Raw genomic sequence first — 18,187 nt, 5'->3', positions numbered from 1 at the left:
CAGCCTGTTATTGGGCGTCCGTGATACATGTTCATACCCGTTGTTTCTGTATGTTGATATGGTACCGGTGATGGCAGTTATGTTAAATTCATTCCTGATGTCGACATTCCGTTTATGATCATATAAAGTACTGTATATCCGACCAAAGGTCTCTGGAGTTCTCATTTCTGCACTTCTATTCTTTGAAGTTGTCAAAATGTTAAGTTCATGTTTCTGAGCTGTATTACAAAGTTGGAATTGCCATGACTTTATAACATTTCAGAATTGTCTCTGGCAGACTTTTTTATTTATGTCTTACTAATAAAAACTCTTATACAGACGTTTAACTGTCTTATACTTACACAATGAATAACTCGTTTATAAGTCGTATGTAAATTCCTTACTAATAATCACTACATACGTCATGTATAACAGTACAACTGTTACATAGCTACGTCATAGTTTCGTCATTACTTCATTACAAAAGGTGATAGAATAATAAAATTGTGGTTCTCTATTGCATCCGGTTAGTGAGCGCTAGTGTGCCACGCTAAGTATCGACAGTACAACTGGACCTGGTCGATTACCACACTATATTTTGGTCAAAGAGTACAGCTACAGCAATATTATTCTAATTCTTCTGTGCTCTTTGGTTTGTTCTTCTGTGGTTACAAGGGAACCATCATCATAAAATGACAATCTATAGAAACAGCTGTTAGAGGGGTGGACATTTTTTTCTCTCTATACAACACTTAAACAAGGCATTTCGTGTATATAACTACTGCAAAGCAATTCCCATGTATAGTTACAGGCTGCTTATACATCCATCACTTATGCATGATTTATTAGTAGCTAATGTTTTCTGTCCCAACTCTACATAAGTCTCGTATAAAAACTATATATGGTTTATTAGTAAGACCGTATATATCTAGAATTTATGTAAGAAAGCCATTCTAGATATTTATCTAAATGAACTTACCAACTTCGATATATGTTCATAGCTTTCCTGGTAAATATCCATGTTACCAGTTTCGGTAAGGAGATGATTAGCCAGTTCTGTCAAATCTGTTACTTGCTGCTGGTTTCCCTGCTGACCATCATCTTGTCCAGCTTTCTTTCGCCTCCATCGCTCTGATGCTGACATAGTTTTGTTGCCTCCTGAGGAAGTAACGGTTCTAATTTTTATTTTGCATTAAAAAATTTAAAAGACCATAATTAGTGAAGAATAATAAACAGATCTACCTCTGATTGAAGTTCTGGCTGATATGTACATCTATTATCAGGCAGTACATCACTTGATGGTATGTATCAGAGGCAGATCAATTGTTTGTATACATCTGAAGTCTGATTAGTGTAATATGTAACTAGTCAGCGATGTATGCAATGGAGGGGGAAAGGAACTGGCCACCCTACCCCATTATCTCCTGGCCTAGGTGCCTCATGAGTGATGCTTTATGATGTCACTTATGAGGTTCAGACCTGTCTTTGGACAGTTGACTAAACAACGACAATAAGCAGATCAATATTAAGAAATAGAGATTGTATAGATTGTTTAAGAAGTAGGAGGAAATGAAGAAAGATTGGAAAAAATTGGATTTGGACTGATAGATCTGCCCTTGGGCAGACAATTACGAATGAATGAAATAAACAGATACATAGAAATTGAAAATAAGAACTGCATTAATAAACAAGGTAAAAGAAAATATAGTCATGAATTATCTGCATCATACAAAATGAATTCAAACATGATTTGAGAATATCTAAGAGAGAGAAAAGTGTCGCTTTAAGAAGAGCACAAGTTGTATACGCAATATTGTAAAATAACGACTTTTATCACCATATATCATATTTTGTTGGTTGTGAGAAAGCTTAAGGTAACATGAACAGTAAGTTATTAATACTTTAAAAAACTTTAGGGCCTACAAAATAATATTCCCAATAATTCTGAGAAACGACAATATAAACAAGTTAAAAACAGGAAAACATAAGTCCATAAAAAATTTAAGAATAGCATGATAATAGCAAGATTTCGGAACCAGTAAAAATGAAAAGAAAAATGTGACTGAATTGTGATCTACAACGGATATTAATGCTTATTATATGAAAGAGAATACAGCTAGAATTATATTCATGAACAATACAATTAATACAATATTGTATGATATTACTCTTACGAAATTATGGAAAAATTTAAGATCATAACACATTATATAAGTACTGTACCACATGTCTGGCTCATAGGTTTAATATTACGACCTTTTATAACTTTCACTGTATTAAGATTCTAACTCGAAATTGTTGTAAATATGATGATATCTGTGACAATTTATGAAAAATACCACATTCTGGTGCTGGTGTGATGTGCATGATCAGAATGCGCAAAGATGACGATATGAACATCTCAACAGAAATTGTTCTGCATTCTTTCACTGATGGAAATGAAATCTGTGAAGTGTAGACAATGTGCATTTCGGAATGAATTTAATTTTAGGCATCACAAAGATGTTCCTACCTAGATGTGAGCATAATTAAATGGGACAAGCATTAAGAGAAATGGGCTGTATTGTGTCCATGCATGGAAAGCATAGTAAAAGAAAGGTCTTTGAGGAAAAAGTGGAAAGAATTCACATGACCTTTGCAAGAAGCCTAAGGAAGTCAATTCGAGCCGAAACATTCACTTGTCCCCATGCTCACTGGATCTTACTCATCTGAACTTTTTCCTGTGGAATTTTGTGAAGGACCAAGTGTATCATGCACCTCAGAATAACTTCAACGAATTTGTGACACAAAATTCGTCAAGCTATCGACAGCACAAATGTTTCTGAATATTTGGCTGGAGATTGCGTACAGTTTGGACATCTGCCATGCCACTTGGGGGGGGGGGGGTGGTTTGCACATATGAAGAGGTGGATTCCAAAGTGTCCTAAGTTCTTTTTTTTTAAGACTTTAACTTGGTTTATTCACATTTTAATTTATCCTTTTCCAGTTTATATAGGCTATAACTGTGTAAGTTTATTTAACATTTTCCTAAGTCTTGACTTAGTGTCTGCAGATGCTTTTTTCAAACGGATCTAAAGGTGTTAAATTTATTTTACCATTTTTCGTCATTTTTCTCATTACTTGTCATTTGGACTTATGCCAGTTTTGAATCCATCTCTTCATATCGAAGTTCTTTGAGTGTGACGTAGAATGCTTGAGTCTCTGTACCAGAATACACCAGGTCTGCATTAAATTATGGTAACTTTTAAGATTCTCTTGAGGCATCTAAATCGACATTTTCGTGCATTCCAATCATGCACAATATGACAGTGTGACGATGTGGTATTTTTCATGGATTGTCATAGACATCATCATATATACAACAATTCCGAGTCAGAATCTAAAATCTAATTCAACTAAAGTTATAAATGTCTGCAATGTTCAACCTAAGCTGGATTCATTATATTATAATCAATCAATCTTCTTAATGTATCCAGCTGTTTGCTGACAACATAATAGTACATTATGCAACGAGCCTATAATGATAGTAATTAAGACGCAAGTATGTTTGTTTATGAAACGATCGCTTGCGTCTTAATTACCATTATAGGCAAGTTTCATACGACTTTTTATGCTCGACCATACGTCTAACTTGAAATTATTCAGAAGTATACATTTTATTTGTATCTGACAGAAGATCAGAAGTGACCTTGTTGATAGCTCGAAATTGTGAGATGTGTGCAGACGCGAAAGTATTGATTTTTTCCGACGAACAATAATGTCATTGACCTTGATGTAATGCAGAGAATGTATAACCTGGAAACTGATTTAGAATTGAAAAACGAGATGACAAATTGAATTTATTTTAATATTATTTACAATTAATGCTAATTATTATAGTAACAGAACACAACCTTCTGCGACAGTATTGGATTTCCAGCCTCCGTGACGTTTCCCGCATCTTTCGATTGCATATCCGAGAATAATCGAAAACCTGAACTTTAATGAATAGGTGTACTTTAATGACATGCATTAAAGGACTGCTACCAGGTGTATAATTACTACATTTCGGCATGGTCGAGCATAAGTCCATTATAGTCCACTGTACTCTTCAGTTTTTGTTTTTCATGAAAAATGAGGGGTATTTTGACCAATGTTCATTTTAGATGCCTGTTGCTAGTAGCCAGAGTTGGGGTGTAGTCAATATACACAGGACAGTTTGAAGAACATCTGAGATCTGGATGAGGCTTGCAATTTTAAATGTATTTTTAGATCCTTTTGTAATACATAGTGTCTGATTTGTTGAATATTACATTAAATTTATAATGGTGCAAATACATAATACAAGAACTGTAAACGTTTCAAATGCTCTTAGTCACTTCGTCTTAATGTCCATGTTTCTGCCCAATACAATGATACACTCCACACAAAGCACTTCACTAGTCTCTTCCTTAGTTCTTTCTCCAAAGGTCCGCAGAAGATGCTCCTTTTCTTATTAAAAGCTTCCTTTGCCATTGCTATTCTCCTTTTGACTTCTTGGCAGCAGCTCATGTTACTGCTTATAGTACACCCCAAGTATTTGAAGTTGTCCACTTGCTCTATTGCCTCATTTAGATTTCGCAAGTTTACCTTCTTTATTTTTCTTCCTATGACCATGGTTTTCGTCTTGTTGGCATTTATATTCATTCCATACTGCTCACAGCTGTCATTCAGCTTTAGTAGCATATCCCTTAGTATCATCTCCTCTTCTGCTAACATTGCCGTATCAGCAAATCTTATACAATTTATTCTTCTTCCCCCTACTGCTATCACTCCTCCCATGTTCTGAAAACAGATCTTCACTAAATCCTCCAAGTAGATGTTGAACAGGGTAGGTGATAAAGGGCATCGTTGACTTACCTCTTCCTATTTTGCTTCCTTCTGACATTTCTTCTCCTATCCTGACTTGACTCATTTCACATAAAGGTTACTACACAGCCTCCGCTCTTTCCAATCCACGTCAATTTTCTTTAGGATCCCCATAAATTGATTTCAGTTCACTCTGTCAAACGCCTTTTCTAGGTCCAAAAATACTATAACCACTTCTTTATTCTTCTCTAGATATCTTTCGTCGATTGTTCACAGGAGTCCAATTGCATCTCTCGTACCTTTTCCCTTCGTGAAGCCAAACTGCTCTTCTTTCAACTGTTCTTCCATTTTCTGATTATATGTATAGCCCACTTACATAAAGTACAAAATGTTATGATGTAGTACAATTATCACAAGGGACCATACTTTGTCCAACGAGGCTATAAGGTTAAGTATGTTAAGTATTACTGGAGTTTTAAGTAGCTGACGCGCGTGCATCTAGCAAGCGAAGTACTTGACTAATTGCTCACATGACTGTGGTCAAGTTCGGCAGAACAAAACATGGACCACTTTAACAATTACACTAATATTTACAATATAAATTATTTACATTATGTTTACTAAACTATGCTATCTATATATATAATTTGAACTGGTAATGGAAACTACGGGACAATGGCTGAATGGATTTTAATAAATGACCCCTCATTTTGAAGCTTGGAACCCAAAGTCTTCAGCGAAATGTCAGTTTTCCTACATAATTTTTCTATTTTCCAAAATCCATCTTTCGTCAGTTTTGAGAACTAATTGCATTTCAAAATAAAACAAAACACACACTACAATAAACTACAAGCTATTACACGAAGGCCATGATCTGCAGGATTGCTGACATATTAGAGTTGAAATTCAATTGGTTATTAAAAGCTTCAAGACTTACTAAAAATAATTTACAGGTCTGATTCTCCGGTGTGTAATTTTCTGAGTACAGCTGTGTATTGGATATTAAAATCTACAAAATTTGAGGTGGTTTGATGACATCATTACCATTAGAAATTAATTATTAATATAGTTAATGCCATGCTGTTAATATATAAACTACAAAACTTGCGTAAGATAATAATATTATGATTAAAAATCAAATATTTTATAGTTATTAATAAAGTGGGTTGGGTCTTTTTCATATATTTAATTATTTATTTCTCAAACTATTTATTTATTATTTAATTATTTTTTCATTTATTTAATTATTTATTTCTCAAACTATGGTCCGAGGACCACCTGTGGTCTTTTGGTTCTTCAAAAAAGACAGAAGAAAAAATAAAATTCAAACGAATTGCGTATCACACTACAGCTGAAAATCTCAGAGTTTGGAAATGAACCATGGCAATCGCCTTTCACTTTTTCTCCCAGTACTGACATTTTATGAAATTTATTACCCTACTCGTCTACCGAATTCCCACTCTACTCTCAGCAACAAAAGAGGGATGTAAAGCACTATGAACGTGGTATCTCGCCATCTTTTCCCCACACATCCCGCGTCTGTAACCCAGCCAGGGACCACCCAAATTTATAACAGAGGATCAAAGTACCAATCTTTTCATGTATTTATGACTTTCTTAATAGTTTTGCCGACACCCAGTCTGCACACTGAAATGGTCACGTATTGTACATCGTATACCAATAATAGAACGTGCCAAATTGCATATTTACTTGTTGGAAATCGGGCATGTTTCTGCATTAATTCTTTTTATTTCTGTTTTTCCAGATGACGATATAAGAAATTTTAGACTCTGCCTATTTTAAAATCCGGGCGAATCAGATCCAAAAATTCAAATTACAATACTTTTCTAATTATATTTTTTGTACCCAATCACAAGTAACGTAAAAAGATGGTCCTCACTTCAAAAAAGTTTGAGAAACGCTGTGCTAGAGAAATTATGTAATGGACAACTAACGTCTACTTTTAAAATTCCCTTAAAATGGGAGTGGAGATGATTGTAACTACAGGGGAGATTTAGATGCTGTTATGGAATGTGGTTGTGAAGATGTTATTTTTGTTTGTGAGGATGTTGAGTTAGAAGAAAATAATATGATGGCGCTGATATAGGCCTACTACATTGCAGGTTATGTTGCCAAGTGTGTAAGTGTAGTAGTAAAGTGTGTTAGATGTTGACAAGTTTATACTGTGATCAGACATTGGAATATTCCAGTGATACAGTATAATTGAATAATTATTTAAGAATAATAGACCGAGGAGTACTTATGTGGCGCACACAATTCGTAACAAATGTGACTGTACTTGCATATAATGTGTTCCAGTGTTTAATTTCGGACAAATATGAGAGCGACTTCATTAATGCAACAAATCAAAGGCGTCTCTTGAAAACATTAATACGTGAACAATGTGAAAGTGTTGGTAATAGTGGTGACTTTACAGTGTGTGATTGCGAACATTTCACAAGTATGCTAGTTTCTAGAGCCACAACTACATTGGCTAATGTTCTAAAATGAAACAAGATAGTATTGCCAGTGCTTCAGGAACAAGAAGAAAATTGCAGAGTTTCATAAAAAAACAGGTACCAATAATAGTGTGTATTTAAATGACATCTCATGAATAACTATACTGCTTCTACTTCTTCAGAGAACTGCGCATTCCTGTCAATTTTCTGCTTTATTAACTGTCGTTTTTCTGTACTAACAGTAGTAAGAAACGAGCTTTAAATGACTTCCGCCAAATTTGGAATAGACATCGACTGAATTGAACTGCCAACAAAGAAAACAAAATCACTACCTGTTCAAGAGCACCACACTCAATCGCTTTCACCTTTATCTTGACGATATTAAAAGCCTAAACTAACCTAACCTAACCTGTCACTAAAATCCTAAACTAATCTAATCTAACCTAACCTAACTTGTCACAGATTCGCCTATACAAGGCATAACGAAAGCCTAAACTATCCTAACCTAAACTGTTACAGTTTCGTATATGCAAAGCATAATAAAAGCCTAAACTAACCTAACCTAATCCGTCACTAAAATTCTAAACTAATCTAACCTAACCTAACTTTTCACAGATTCGCCTATACAAGGGATAACAAAAGCCTAAACTATCCTAAGCTAACTTGTCACAGTTTCGTATATGCAAAGCATAATAAAAGCCTAAACTAACCTAACCTAACCTGTCACTAAAATTCTAAACTAACCTAACACAGATTTGCCTATACAAGGCATAACAAAACCCTAAACTACCGTAACCTAACCTGTCACAGATAAGTACGTAAGACTTAATAAAAGTCTAAACTAACCTAGCCTGTCATAACACTCCATTTTCTTACCACTATACACTTCCCTAAGGTATGAAAATGGCCGAATTTCTATGCCGCTGGAACATTGCAAACTAGCGTGAAACGTTTGTAATGTCTCATAAGTTATGTTGGTACATGTAAGACTGCTGAACATGCATATATCCGCAATAGGAAAAGAAGTCAATCAATGCTCGTTTAACAACCGTAGTAGTAGTAGTAGATAAAATAATAGTTATGCTGATTACTGTCTTGTTAATATAATTTACTATTAACTAGAGTAAATAATGCCAAGCACCACTATTAAATATACCCAAGAGAAATGGCATGCAGAGCATGTCCCGTTTGTATGACGTCACGATTCTACTATCCAGTCCTGATAAAGAACTTATAGCGAAGGTCCCGGCAGAACCCTATGAACGAATGAGTGTATGCCATCTTGTTCTCTTTTGTATTCACTGTCCACGTAGAACTACGTCTTTTTCCTCAGGCGGTACCTATGAGTGATAACTCTGGAATTTTTTTTTCTTGTTAGGAGGGAGGGAACATCCCACACACTACGACCTGAGGTATATTGTACACCCCTATTTGGGATGAGTTGCCCACCGATCGATCCCCTACGTGCACTGACTTAACCACTTGACCCCCTTAACAACTGGTCCCTACAGCCAACAAAGTCCATGTACCACTCCTGCTCCGGCAACCCCTCCAATGCTCCCTTAACGGTCCGAGGTGGAAGTCCTCCACAGAGGTGGTTTGCCCCAGGTTGCGTTGCATCATCACTTGAATACAATCCACAGAGCCCAGTCGAGAGAGCCAGGAGCTTCGGAGGGCCGCCTGTAGAGCGATCTGAAAACCAGAAGAAGTAACGGAATGATGAATGAAAGGATTATAGGGGAGAAAAGGAAGTGGCGTAGTTGAGTGGGGTTCCAATTGTCTGATAAAGTTACCTGATATTCATCCATAGGGGTGAGGGAAAAACCTTGAAAAAACTTCACCCAGGCAATTCGTCCAAGAATCGAACCCGTGCCCGCTGGGTTCGGAGTTAGGCTCGCTAACCCCTCACTCACAACGGTGGATTAACTCTGGAATTAACTGTCACTGTCCTGATGGAGTGGAAGAGAAGGCCTGATGGCCTTAACCTTACCAGAATAAATAAATAAGTAGTAATAATAATAATAATAATAATAATTATTATTATTATTATTATTATTATTATTATTATAAATAACCCACACTTGTTCTCCTTGTCTCCTTAGCAATTAGAATAATAATTGGAGCAAAGGCTAGAGAATCGTGTAGACCATTTTTTTTAATGAGAGATTCTGACCTTAACAAATCAGTACATATACTCTTTAATAAATTTATTCTTATGTAATAAAGAAAATTTTCTAACTAATTCAGCCATACATAGCACAAATACCCGCAGAAAGAATGATTTTCATACACCATCATCAAATTTATCATGCTATCAAAGGGGAGTACGTTACATGGCAATAAAAATTTTCAATGGTCTTCCTGAAGACATTAATGGCCGGTTTGTCCAAGTATTGTTAGAACACTTAACGACTGTTAAACCTTCAACAGTTTGTTAAATACAGTTTTTCCATTTGTTCAACACCAGTTTGGCCTAACAGATTCTTAACCATTTATTAACTTTAAATGTAGGATTTCAGGCCGTTAACTCATTTAACAAACAGTTAAACATGGTGAATAACACCACAGCTGTTCAGACAAAAGTTGTGAAAATAACATGTTATGTTTCTCTTTGAGGAATGTTTACAGTAAGGGCCAGTTTCACCAAGCTTCAGTAAATCAGTGCAAATGAAACATTAGCTAGTACTGAACATTAAAATATTTTCACGAGTACGTTTATATGTGCACTCTTCCCCTAGACTTCAAGCCGAGTAGCTATATGTGCCTCGTCGCGCTACTTACGTCATGACTCCTCGATGGAGTAGTCAGTAGCGAGTTGGATTACTATGCCAGGGGCCCGTGTTCGATTCTCAGCGATAACTTTTTTTTTTTTTATTAATGTAACTAATTTTTATACATGTTACCTTTCTTCATTTTTTTAATTTTGTGTACTGGAACGAATTATTTCGCAACTCTGGCTCCACTAGGAGAATTTAAAAAACTCTTGGGAGATCAATTTTCTTCTCGAAATAAAACAAAGATAAGCAAACAAATTAAAGAAAAATAAAATAAATACACATGTGGATCTAATACTTCATCCACATGCCATCGGCGTCTATCACTCCCTGGCATTTTCGGGGCATTGAGTCCACCAGATCTCGGAAATAGTTCTGGTCCTTAGCGAAATCTTTCCAGGTAGCCAGAACTTGATCTCAGAACTGATCTGGATTTTGAGGTGGGATGTCTCGATATTTGTCAATCCTCCTCTTTTTCATGCTTTTCCGTGAACAGTCTTTTAACGTTTATGGCAGTGTGCGCGGGGTGATTATCCTGCTGGAAAATAAAATTTCCATCGGAAAGGAAAACGATTATAAATTCCAAGAATCCAGCTCTTTCGCTTCTGTTTTAAAGTCAGTCCAAACATATCTTATCGCTAGCTATAATAAAATTCTAATAAATGAAAGTTAATATACCAATTAAGTTTTGTTATGTTTGAATGCACATTATGTATTAATTTACTAATATTTCTTAGGTACCGGTATGTAGTTATAATAATCACTTTCATGTCTTAAAATAAAACTCAGTTGTATGCTACTTAGTTGACTAGTTTCAGCTTTGTCTCAGCTGTTTTTATGATATTCTAACCTATGATCAGTTTCTTCTAAAATTTTGAGTACCGGTACCACGATCTTCGTGACGCGGTATCTTTTGTGAATTTTTGTGTCATTCAAATTTTCAAAATGATCGGTTTTTAAATGGTTAATATTATCTCCATTTGACTCTTAATTTTCGAGCAGTTCCAGATATAACAATTCTGTGTCGAAATGTTCTGCATTTTATATTGCAACTAATGAATAATTAAAAATTTAAAGACGGAAATTACTATCACTAAATTTAATGATAGTTTTACTGGTTCGTTAGGCTAAAGATGCTTGGTGAGATATAAAAATGATTTAATGAACCAGTAAATAAATTAATGAATCATTAAAACCTTAATGAAACTTTGTGAAACCGGCCATAAGACTGGTAATATATAATTTAAAAGATATTTTGGAATATTAATATAGGGAAGATAATCTTTATAAGTCAACTGATTATCATACTGACGCTTATTTCGATGCTGAGCTATTATCCATTTAATATTGAGGAAATGTGCGATCTTAACGTGGCAAGAAATTGAAGTCAGATCTGAATATCCTACAAACAGAAATAGGCCACTTGTTCCAATTCACCAGCTACTATTAATTCTAGATTCTATGTTACTGGCTCTTCAACTATAGCCGATGTCAATAGTACTTCAAAATACACAGTGAGTAAATAATAAAATGTTTCAGCAGCAATTGCTTCTTTAGGACGAAATTACATATAATTTATACATGGACCTGAATTAGAGAATTTTATATCATACGGAATTCTCCTCGGGGTTTTGTGTACAGTTGACTACACACATTCGTGTAATTATTGTCACCTGGTGGTCATAATGCTGAGATTTTTCTAAACAGAAATTCATATTTAGCATTATAAAATATAACCATACTTATAATAATTATTATTATTCAATAGTAGTCAATGCAACTTTCATTTATCAACTCTCTGTACTGTATGAATCATGGCTACTGTAACAGGTTACGATTTTACACATGTATCATGACTTACTCTAAAGTACAGAATTTAAATAATAATAGCAGCCAATAAGAAGTTGTCTTATATATGCAAAATCATTACCAACTGCTGTTGAGTAGTTAGAATAGTATTAACAACAGTTAAAGTTAAGTGTTGGTTATTTTAAACAAAATTATGTTGGAAAAATGAAAAACATCTTAACAAAACGTTTAAAATAAACCAGCTGTTAATTTAACATTTGTTAAGCCAAATTAAACATTACTTGGAGAAACTGGCCATAAGAATCATAACCAAAACCCTGCATTATTTAAGGTAAAACTAAAAAATTACTTAATATCTCACACTTTTTATTCTGTAGATGAATTCTTGACGTTTCACTGTACTATGTAAATATTTTAGTACTATTAAATGGTAAACATATTGCATTGTATAATATGTTAATGTTATTAAGGTAGGCCTACTGGTATTAATTCTGTATATATTTCATATCCTGCATAGAATTGGAATATATCAGTCCCCTAACTGCCCATTGTGCAATTCAAACCAAGAAATGGATTCGGAACACCTCCATATATGGGCTTCAGTGGCTGGCCATGATAATATCTTTGAAAAATATTGGAGTGCAAGAGGTCAAATGACTTTATTGTCAAACGCATGGCATTAGAAAACAACAACATATATTTCGTATTTGCATTTTTATATGTTAAACGTAAGAATTGGATATGTTAGGCTATATTCTATGCTATGAAGCAACTGTAAGAATATTATGGAAAAAATTAATCTATCTGCCTGCCTGCCCGTCCATCTGTCTTCACCTTGATCGTCTCGTATTTTCTTTGTTCCTGTATTCCCCATTTTCTCCTTGTATTTTGAGGAAAAAAAGTTACATTTGTTCGTGCCAAATTTTCTCTTTAAAGGACAAAACTAAAATTCTTTCAAACATCTATTATCATAATACACTGCTCTCTTAAACTGACTGAGCATATTGGGAATTCAATCAATAACTTTCCCAAAATCGGCTATGAAAAGTTTCATATAAAACAGTGGATGATAAAATTAATGTGCATTAAATTGTGAATTATTTGAAAGAAACATCATATATTCTGTGTGACAATGTCATAAACTGTGAAGGAACGAAATTATTTGCATATCATATGAAATATGAATTATCTACATACTGGTATCGAAATAATGGTCTTTATACATTGGGAGGAAAAAACAAAACAAGAAAAATATATCTTAGCATGCAGGCTTTCACGGCCGGTGTCTAGTTGAAACAGAGCTTCCGGGCTAAGATGCCGTGGTCTACTGGTGCTGACGTTACCAGACGTTTCGTCTACTTCTACGGCAGACATCTTCAGTGGTTAGGTATCCTCGGTCGAAGTCTTCTGCTCGGGATACCTGTAGCAACTGATGACATGACTGGTTGCTCGTCCTTATTTATAGCGCCGAGACTTGGTGTTCCGTTGTCGCGGCGGTCCGCGCCCATCACATCGTGACCTTGGACTGGCCGTGGCGTTGATTGGTCGCGGCGGCTCGCACCTGCTCGGTCCCGGTGGCCTTGGGCTGGTCGTGGCGCACAGTTGTTGCGGCGGTCCGCGCTCGCTAGAGTGCGGTGGCCTTGGGCTGGTTGTTGTGTTCCAATATCGTGGCGGACAGTACTGGATTTCAACGAACGGAACTGCAGATTGGGACAGCTGGATAAATCTGCAGTGGCGGAACATGCGTTTCAGGATGGGAGGCACGACATACAGTTCCGAGAAACAGACATCCTCAGTAACACGTCCAATTACTTCCCCCGCCTATTCAGGGAAGCGATTGAAATCCATAAACATCCAAACAATTTCAACCGTAAAGAAGAGGGTCTGAAACTTAACAACTGCTGGCATCCTGTCCTGAAACGGACTCGTACAAAACCTGTGCACAGCGACGGTACGACGGATGGAAACCGAAATCCTGCGAGTGCTGTCCGCCACGATATTGGAACACAACAACCAGCCCAAGGCCACCGCACTCTAGCGAGCGCGGACTGCCGCAACAACTGTGCGCCACGACCAGCCCAAGGCCACCGGGACCGAGCAGGTGCGAGCCGCTGCGACCAATCAACGCCACGGCCAGTCCAAGGTCACGATCTGACGGACGCGGACCGCCGCGACAACGGAACACCAAGTCTCGGCGCTATAAATAAGGACGAGCAACCAGTCATGTCATCAGTTGCTACAGGTATCCCGAGCAGAAGACTTCGACCGAGGATACCTAACCACTGAAGATGTCTGCCGTAGAAGTAGACGAAACGTCTGGTAACGTCAGCACCAGTAGACCACGGCATCTTAGCCCGGAAGCTCTGTTTCAACAAGAAAAATATATATTTTCGCTGCCAAACACTTCACCATTTTATTCCATCACATACTTCTTAAGACATTCAACTTCTTATGTAGGGTTCCGAAACACTTAACAAGTATGAAAAATACGTTCGTTTGTATCCTGGCAGTAATATTAATGCAATTTTAACACACCAAAAAATGTTGTAAAGTGAGTTTTCAGTACATATCATCACAGCTTTAAAGAAACTATTGAAATAATGTCTATAAACTACAAACAAATATTATATGTAGGCTTCAGATAAACTAGGTTTGAAGATTATGGCTATAGAAACAATTGAGACAAGATACACACGTATGGAGTGTTGATAAATTTATACGGATGAATCTCTTATATCATATTCAAAAGTGCAGAAACTGGGATGAATATGTCCTGCCTTTTCATTTTACTATTCTGTCAGAGAATATACAACAAATTTTTAAGTTACTGCTATTTACATATTACTTACAAATGGCTTTTAGAGAACCTGGAGGTTCATTGCCGCCCTCACATAAGCATGCCATCAATCTCTATCCTGAGCAAGATTAATCCAGTCTCTACCATCATATCTCACCTCCTTCAAATCCATTTTAATGTTATCCCCCCATCTATGTCTCGGCCTCACCAAAGGTTTTTTCCCTCTGGTCTCACAACTAACACTCTATATGGATTTCTGTCTATTTACATATATGTTTGCAAAATCTCTTATATAGATTAAATAAATACAGTAACAAATATAAATGGCACTGGGGAGGAAATTAAACGCAGAATAAATATGGGAAATGCCTATTAATATATTCGGTTGAGAAGCTTTTGTCATATAGTCTGCTGTCAAAAAATCTGAAAGTTAGAATTTATGAAGAGTTATATTACCGGTTGTTCTGTATGGCTGTGAAACTTGGACTCTCATTTTGAGAGAGGAACACAGATTACGGGTGTTTGAGAATAAGGTTCTTAGGAAAATATTTGGGGTGAAGAGGGATGAAGTTACAGGAGAATGGAGAAAGTTACACAACGCAGAGCTGCACGCATTGTATTCTTCACCTGACATAATCAGCAACATTAAATCCAGACGTTTGAGATGGGCAGGGCATGTATCACATATGGGCGAATCAGAAATGCATATAGAGTGTTAGTTGGGAGACCGGAGGGAAAAAGACCTTTGGGTAGGCCGAGACGTATATGGGAAGATAATATTAAAATGGATTTGAGGGAGGTGGGATATGATGATAGAGACTGGATTAATCTTGCTCAGGATAGGGACCAATGGCGGGCTTATGTGAGGGTGGCAATGAACCTCCAGGTTCCTTAAAAGCCAGTAAGTAAGTAAGAAAGAGTAAATAAATTCTAATTATCAGATTGAAGGGCAGCCATACAGACTATAATCTTACAACAGATCACGAAAAAGGCTAAAATAGCCTACAAGATTTAAAAAAGATGCGTTATCTAACTAAACTACAGTAAAAAAATTGTTGTTTCCTTCCCATTGTGACATGAAAGAAATGAAACAGTAGACTTTTGGCTAAAAAGAAAACTGAAATTTTACAACAATTCAATAACAATTATTCTGTAAAACAACTAATCAGAAGTAAATTCAGATCTGCCCAAAACAATAAAATTTGGATGGAGCAAATGATACTACCTGGAAATTTTGAATGGTTAACCCCAAGATAATCCCTCAAGGGCCTCATAAATCAGGTTGATAACAAGTCATGTCACGATTGTTTGACAAGCCACCTGCACAGGATAGGATTTTCTTATACATCAGCCCGTGTATTGTGTGATGCAAATGAAGAAATGAACGTGAAACATGTCCAGGGATGCAAAGCATTGCTAGAACAAGATAACATCATAGAAAAATATTGGAGTGCAAGACAGCGATTGACTTATCGTCAAGTGCCTAGACACTGGACCAACAACAATATATCACCTGTACAATATAAGTACAACATTCGTATTTGAAAATATGTAACATTCAGAAAAGTAAACATTACACTACAACCAGATGAAGCTCATGCTGTAAACCTGCTGCATTCCTATGTGGGCTGTACTTTATAATTTGGGTGCGCAACTGGAATAAAATCGATTAGGCACGTTACACATCGGGTGATGCAAGAAACATGATGCATGGCACATGGAGCGTGACACATAACGCCATGTTATTTGATGTAATGAGTCGTTCAGTATGGAGTCATCGGATGATGAAGATCTCCTGCTATAGGCAATAATAAGAATGCGAAGATAAAGGTGTAGGTTTTGGATTCATTGGTTGAAAATCGTGGTGCTTGTAATGTTTTATTGGTAGAGTTAGCACAGCATCCAGATAAATTCACAGAATATTACAGAATGTCGAAAGAATTATTTGAAGATGCGACAAATTGTGAATATTCCTAATAGATGGAAAACATGTATGAGCATTACACAAGCACATGGAATTTTCACTCTGATTTCTGTTGAAGACTTGGGTAGAAATAGTATTGGTGCTATGGTTGCCAACTGTTTTTGAAGAAAATATGGGAGACTAAGTGGTCTACAATATTTCACCTAAAAAATTGAAAAATTATTCAATTCAGTTAGAGGCACTAAAAACAATTTTATTCTACATTTTGGCAGTTAGGCTTAAATTAAAGTATTTTGAGATATTTTACCTAGCGTAATAGTTTCAAACAAATTGTAAAAATTTCCTACATGAGTAATTGAAGTTGACTGTGATTTGCAGTTCTGATTTGATTAAAGTGTCGCGCTCCTTTTTCGGACATCTGAGGATTGCGAGACTTCATATGTGAGTATAGGTATATATCAATGCTAACAAGCTTGTTAAAATTGGCCATAAAGTCATTTAAATATGTGCTCCTGCATATATGACTTACCAGTGTATGTCTAAAATGCAGGTAGCAGGCCATTGATGATATAATGAGGAGAGTTTGGCTGGCACCGTGGATTGTGTCCCGGCATAGCTCAGTTGGAAAGAGCGCTCAGCACGCAGAGTTGAGAGGTCCTGGGTTCGATTCCCGGTGCTGGAACGAATTTTTCTCAAAATTAATAGGTATCTACATGTTGACTACTAACAAAAAATAGTAGTCTCGATTATTTAATGAGGTTGGCGAGACCTCATATATGAATGTATGTATATATATGTTCACTTACTGTTCATAAAAGAAAACACTCTTTGTATAAGCTTAGCTGCACATTTCAGTCCATCTCTGGAACAACAGAATCCATCATATAAATCACCTTCAACTATGTGAAAATTAAATGTTTCAATTAATTTTTACATTATGTAAAAATAAGGTAGAAAAAGGCTCAAAGAGAAGAGAAATGCGGAAGTCGGGAGACTGTTAAAAATTGGATGGTGCTGTATGTTCAAAAATGGGCAAACCAATGTCCATGATGAAGAGAGAAGTGGTCGACCGAGTATCGTGAATGCAGATCTGATTCGTTTGGTTGACGAAAAGGTTAGAGCAAACCGCAGATTTCCCATGTCAGAGCTGAGTGGGGATTTTCCACAGTTTAGTCGTACTCTTCTGTACAAAATGATTACCAAAGATTTGGGCTACTGGAAACTTTCTGCCAGATAAGTGCCTAAACTTCTTTCTGAGGAACAAAAGGCTCAGCGAATGGGAGCAGCACTGTCCTTTCTTGAGCGTTACAAAAGAGAAGGCGATGCTTTTCTCGATCAGATTGTGACAGGAGATGAGACTTGGGTGCGTATGTGAATGCAGAAACAAAGCTTCAATCAATGCAGTGGGACCATACTCACTCCCCGAAAAAACCCACAAAGTGTCGTCAAACACTTTCCACGAGGAAACCTATGGCAACTGTGTTCTGGGACAGAAAAGGAATTTTGCTAGTGGAGTTCTTGGAGAGGAATGCCACAATTAACGCTGAGTGTTACTGTAACACACTAACAAACTTGAAAAGGGCCATTCAAAACAAACGTCGTGGCATGTTGAGCTCTG

General features: G+C 36.4%; 1 protein-coding gene across 11 annotated transcripts in view; it reads right to left on the bottom strand.

Moving 5' to 3' along the window:
* Nucleotides 1-18,187, bottom strand: part of LOC138705813 (uncharacterized) — a 219,674-nt gene that overhangs the window by 28,702 nt on the left and 172,785 nt on the right. For 10 of the 11 annotated variants that reach the window (XR_011333807.1, XR_011333811.1, XR_011333808.1 and 7 more), the window contains 2 exons: nt 8,795-8,957; nt 959-1,137 (listed from right to left, as the gene is read on the bottom strand). Coding sequence is in view for 2 of the 11 variants with exons in the window: in XM_069834472.1 (XP_069690573.1) it covers nt 959-1,137; nt 8,795-8,957 (342 nt within the window). In the remaining 9 variants the exon portion in view is untranslated. Of the gene's footprint in view, nt 1-958; nt 1,138-8,794; nt 8,958-18,187 lie in introns of those variants that run through there. The other variant, XR_011333818.1, reaches the window with a different exon arrangement.

Source organism: Periplaneta americana, chromosome 9 (assembly GCF_040183065.1).
Source record: "Periplaneta americana isolate PAMFEO1 chromosome 9, P.americana_PAMFEO1_priV1, whole genome shotgun sequence".
In the NCBI taxonomy this organism is placed as follows: Eukaryota; Metazoa; Arthropoda; class Insecta; order Blattodea; family Blattidae; genus Periplaneta; species Periplaneta americana.
The sequence above is the reverse complement of the archived record's forward strand: the minus strand, read 5'-3'. Positions and strand labels throughout refer to the sequence as shown.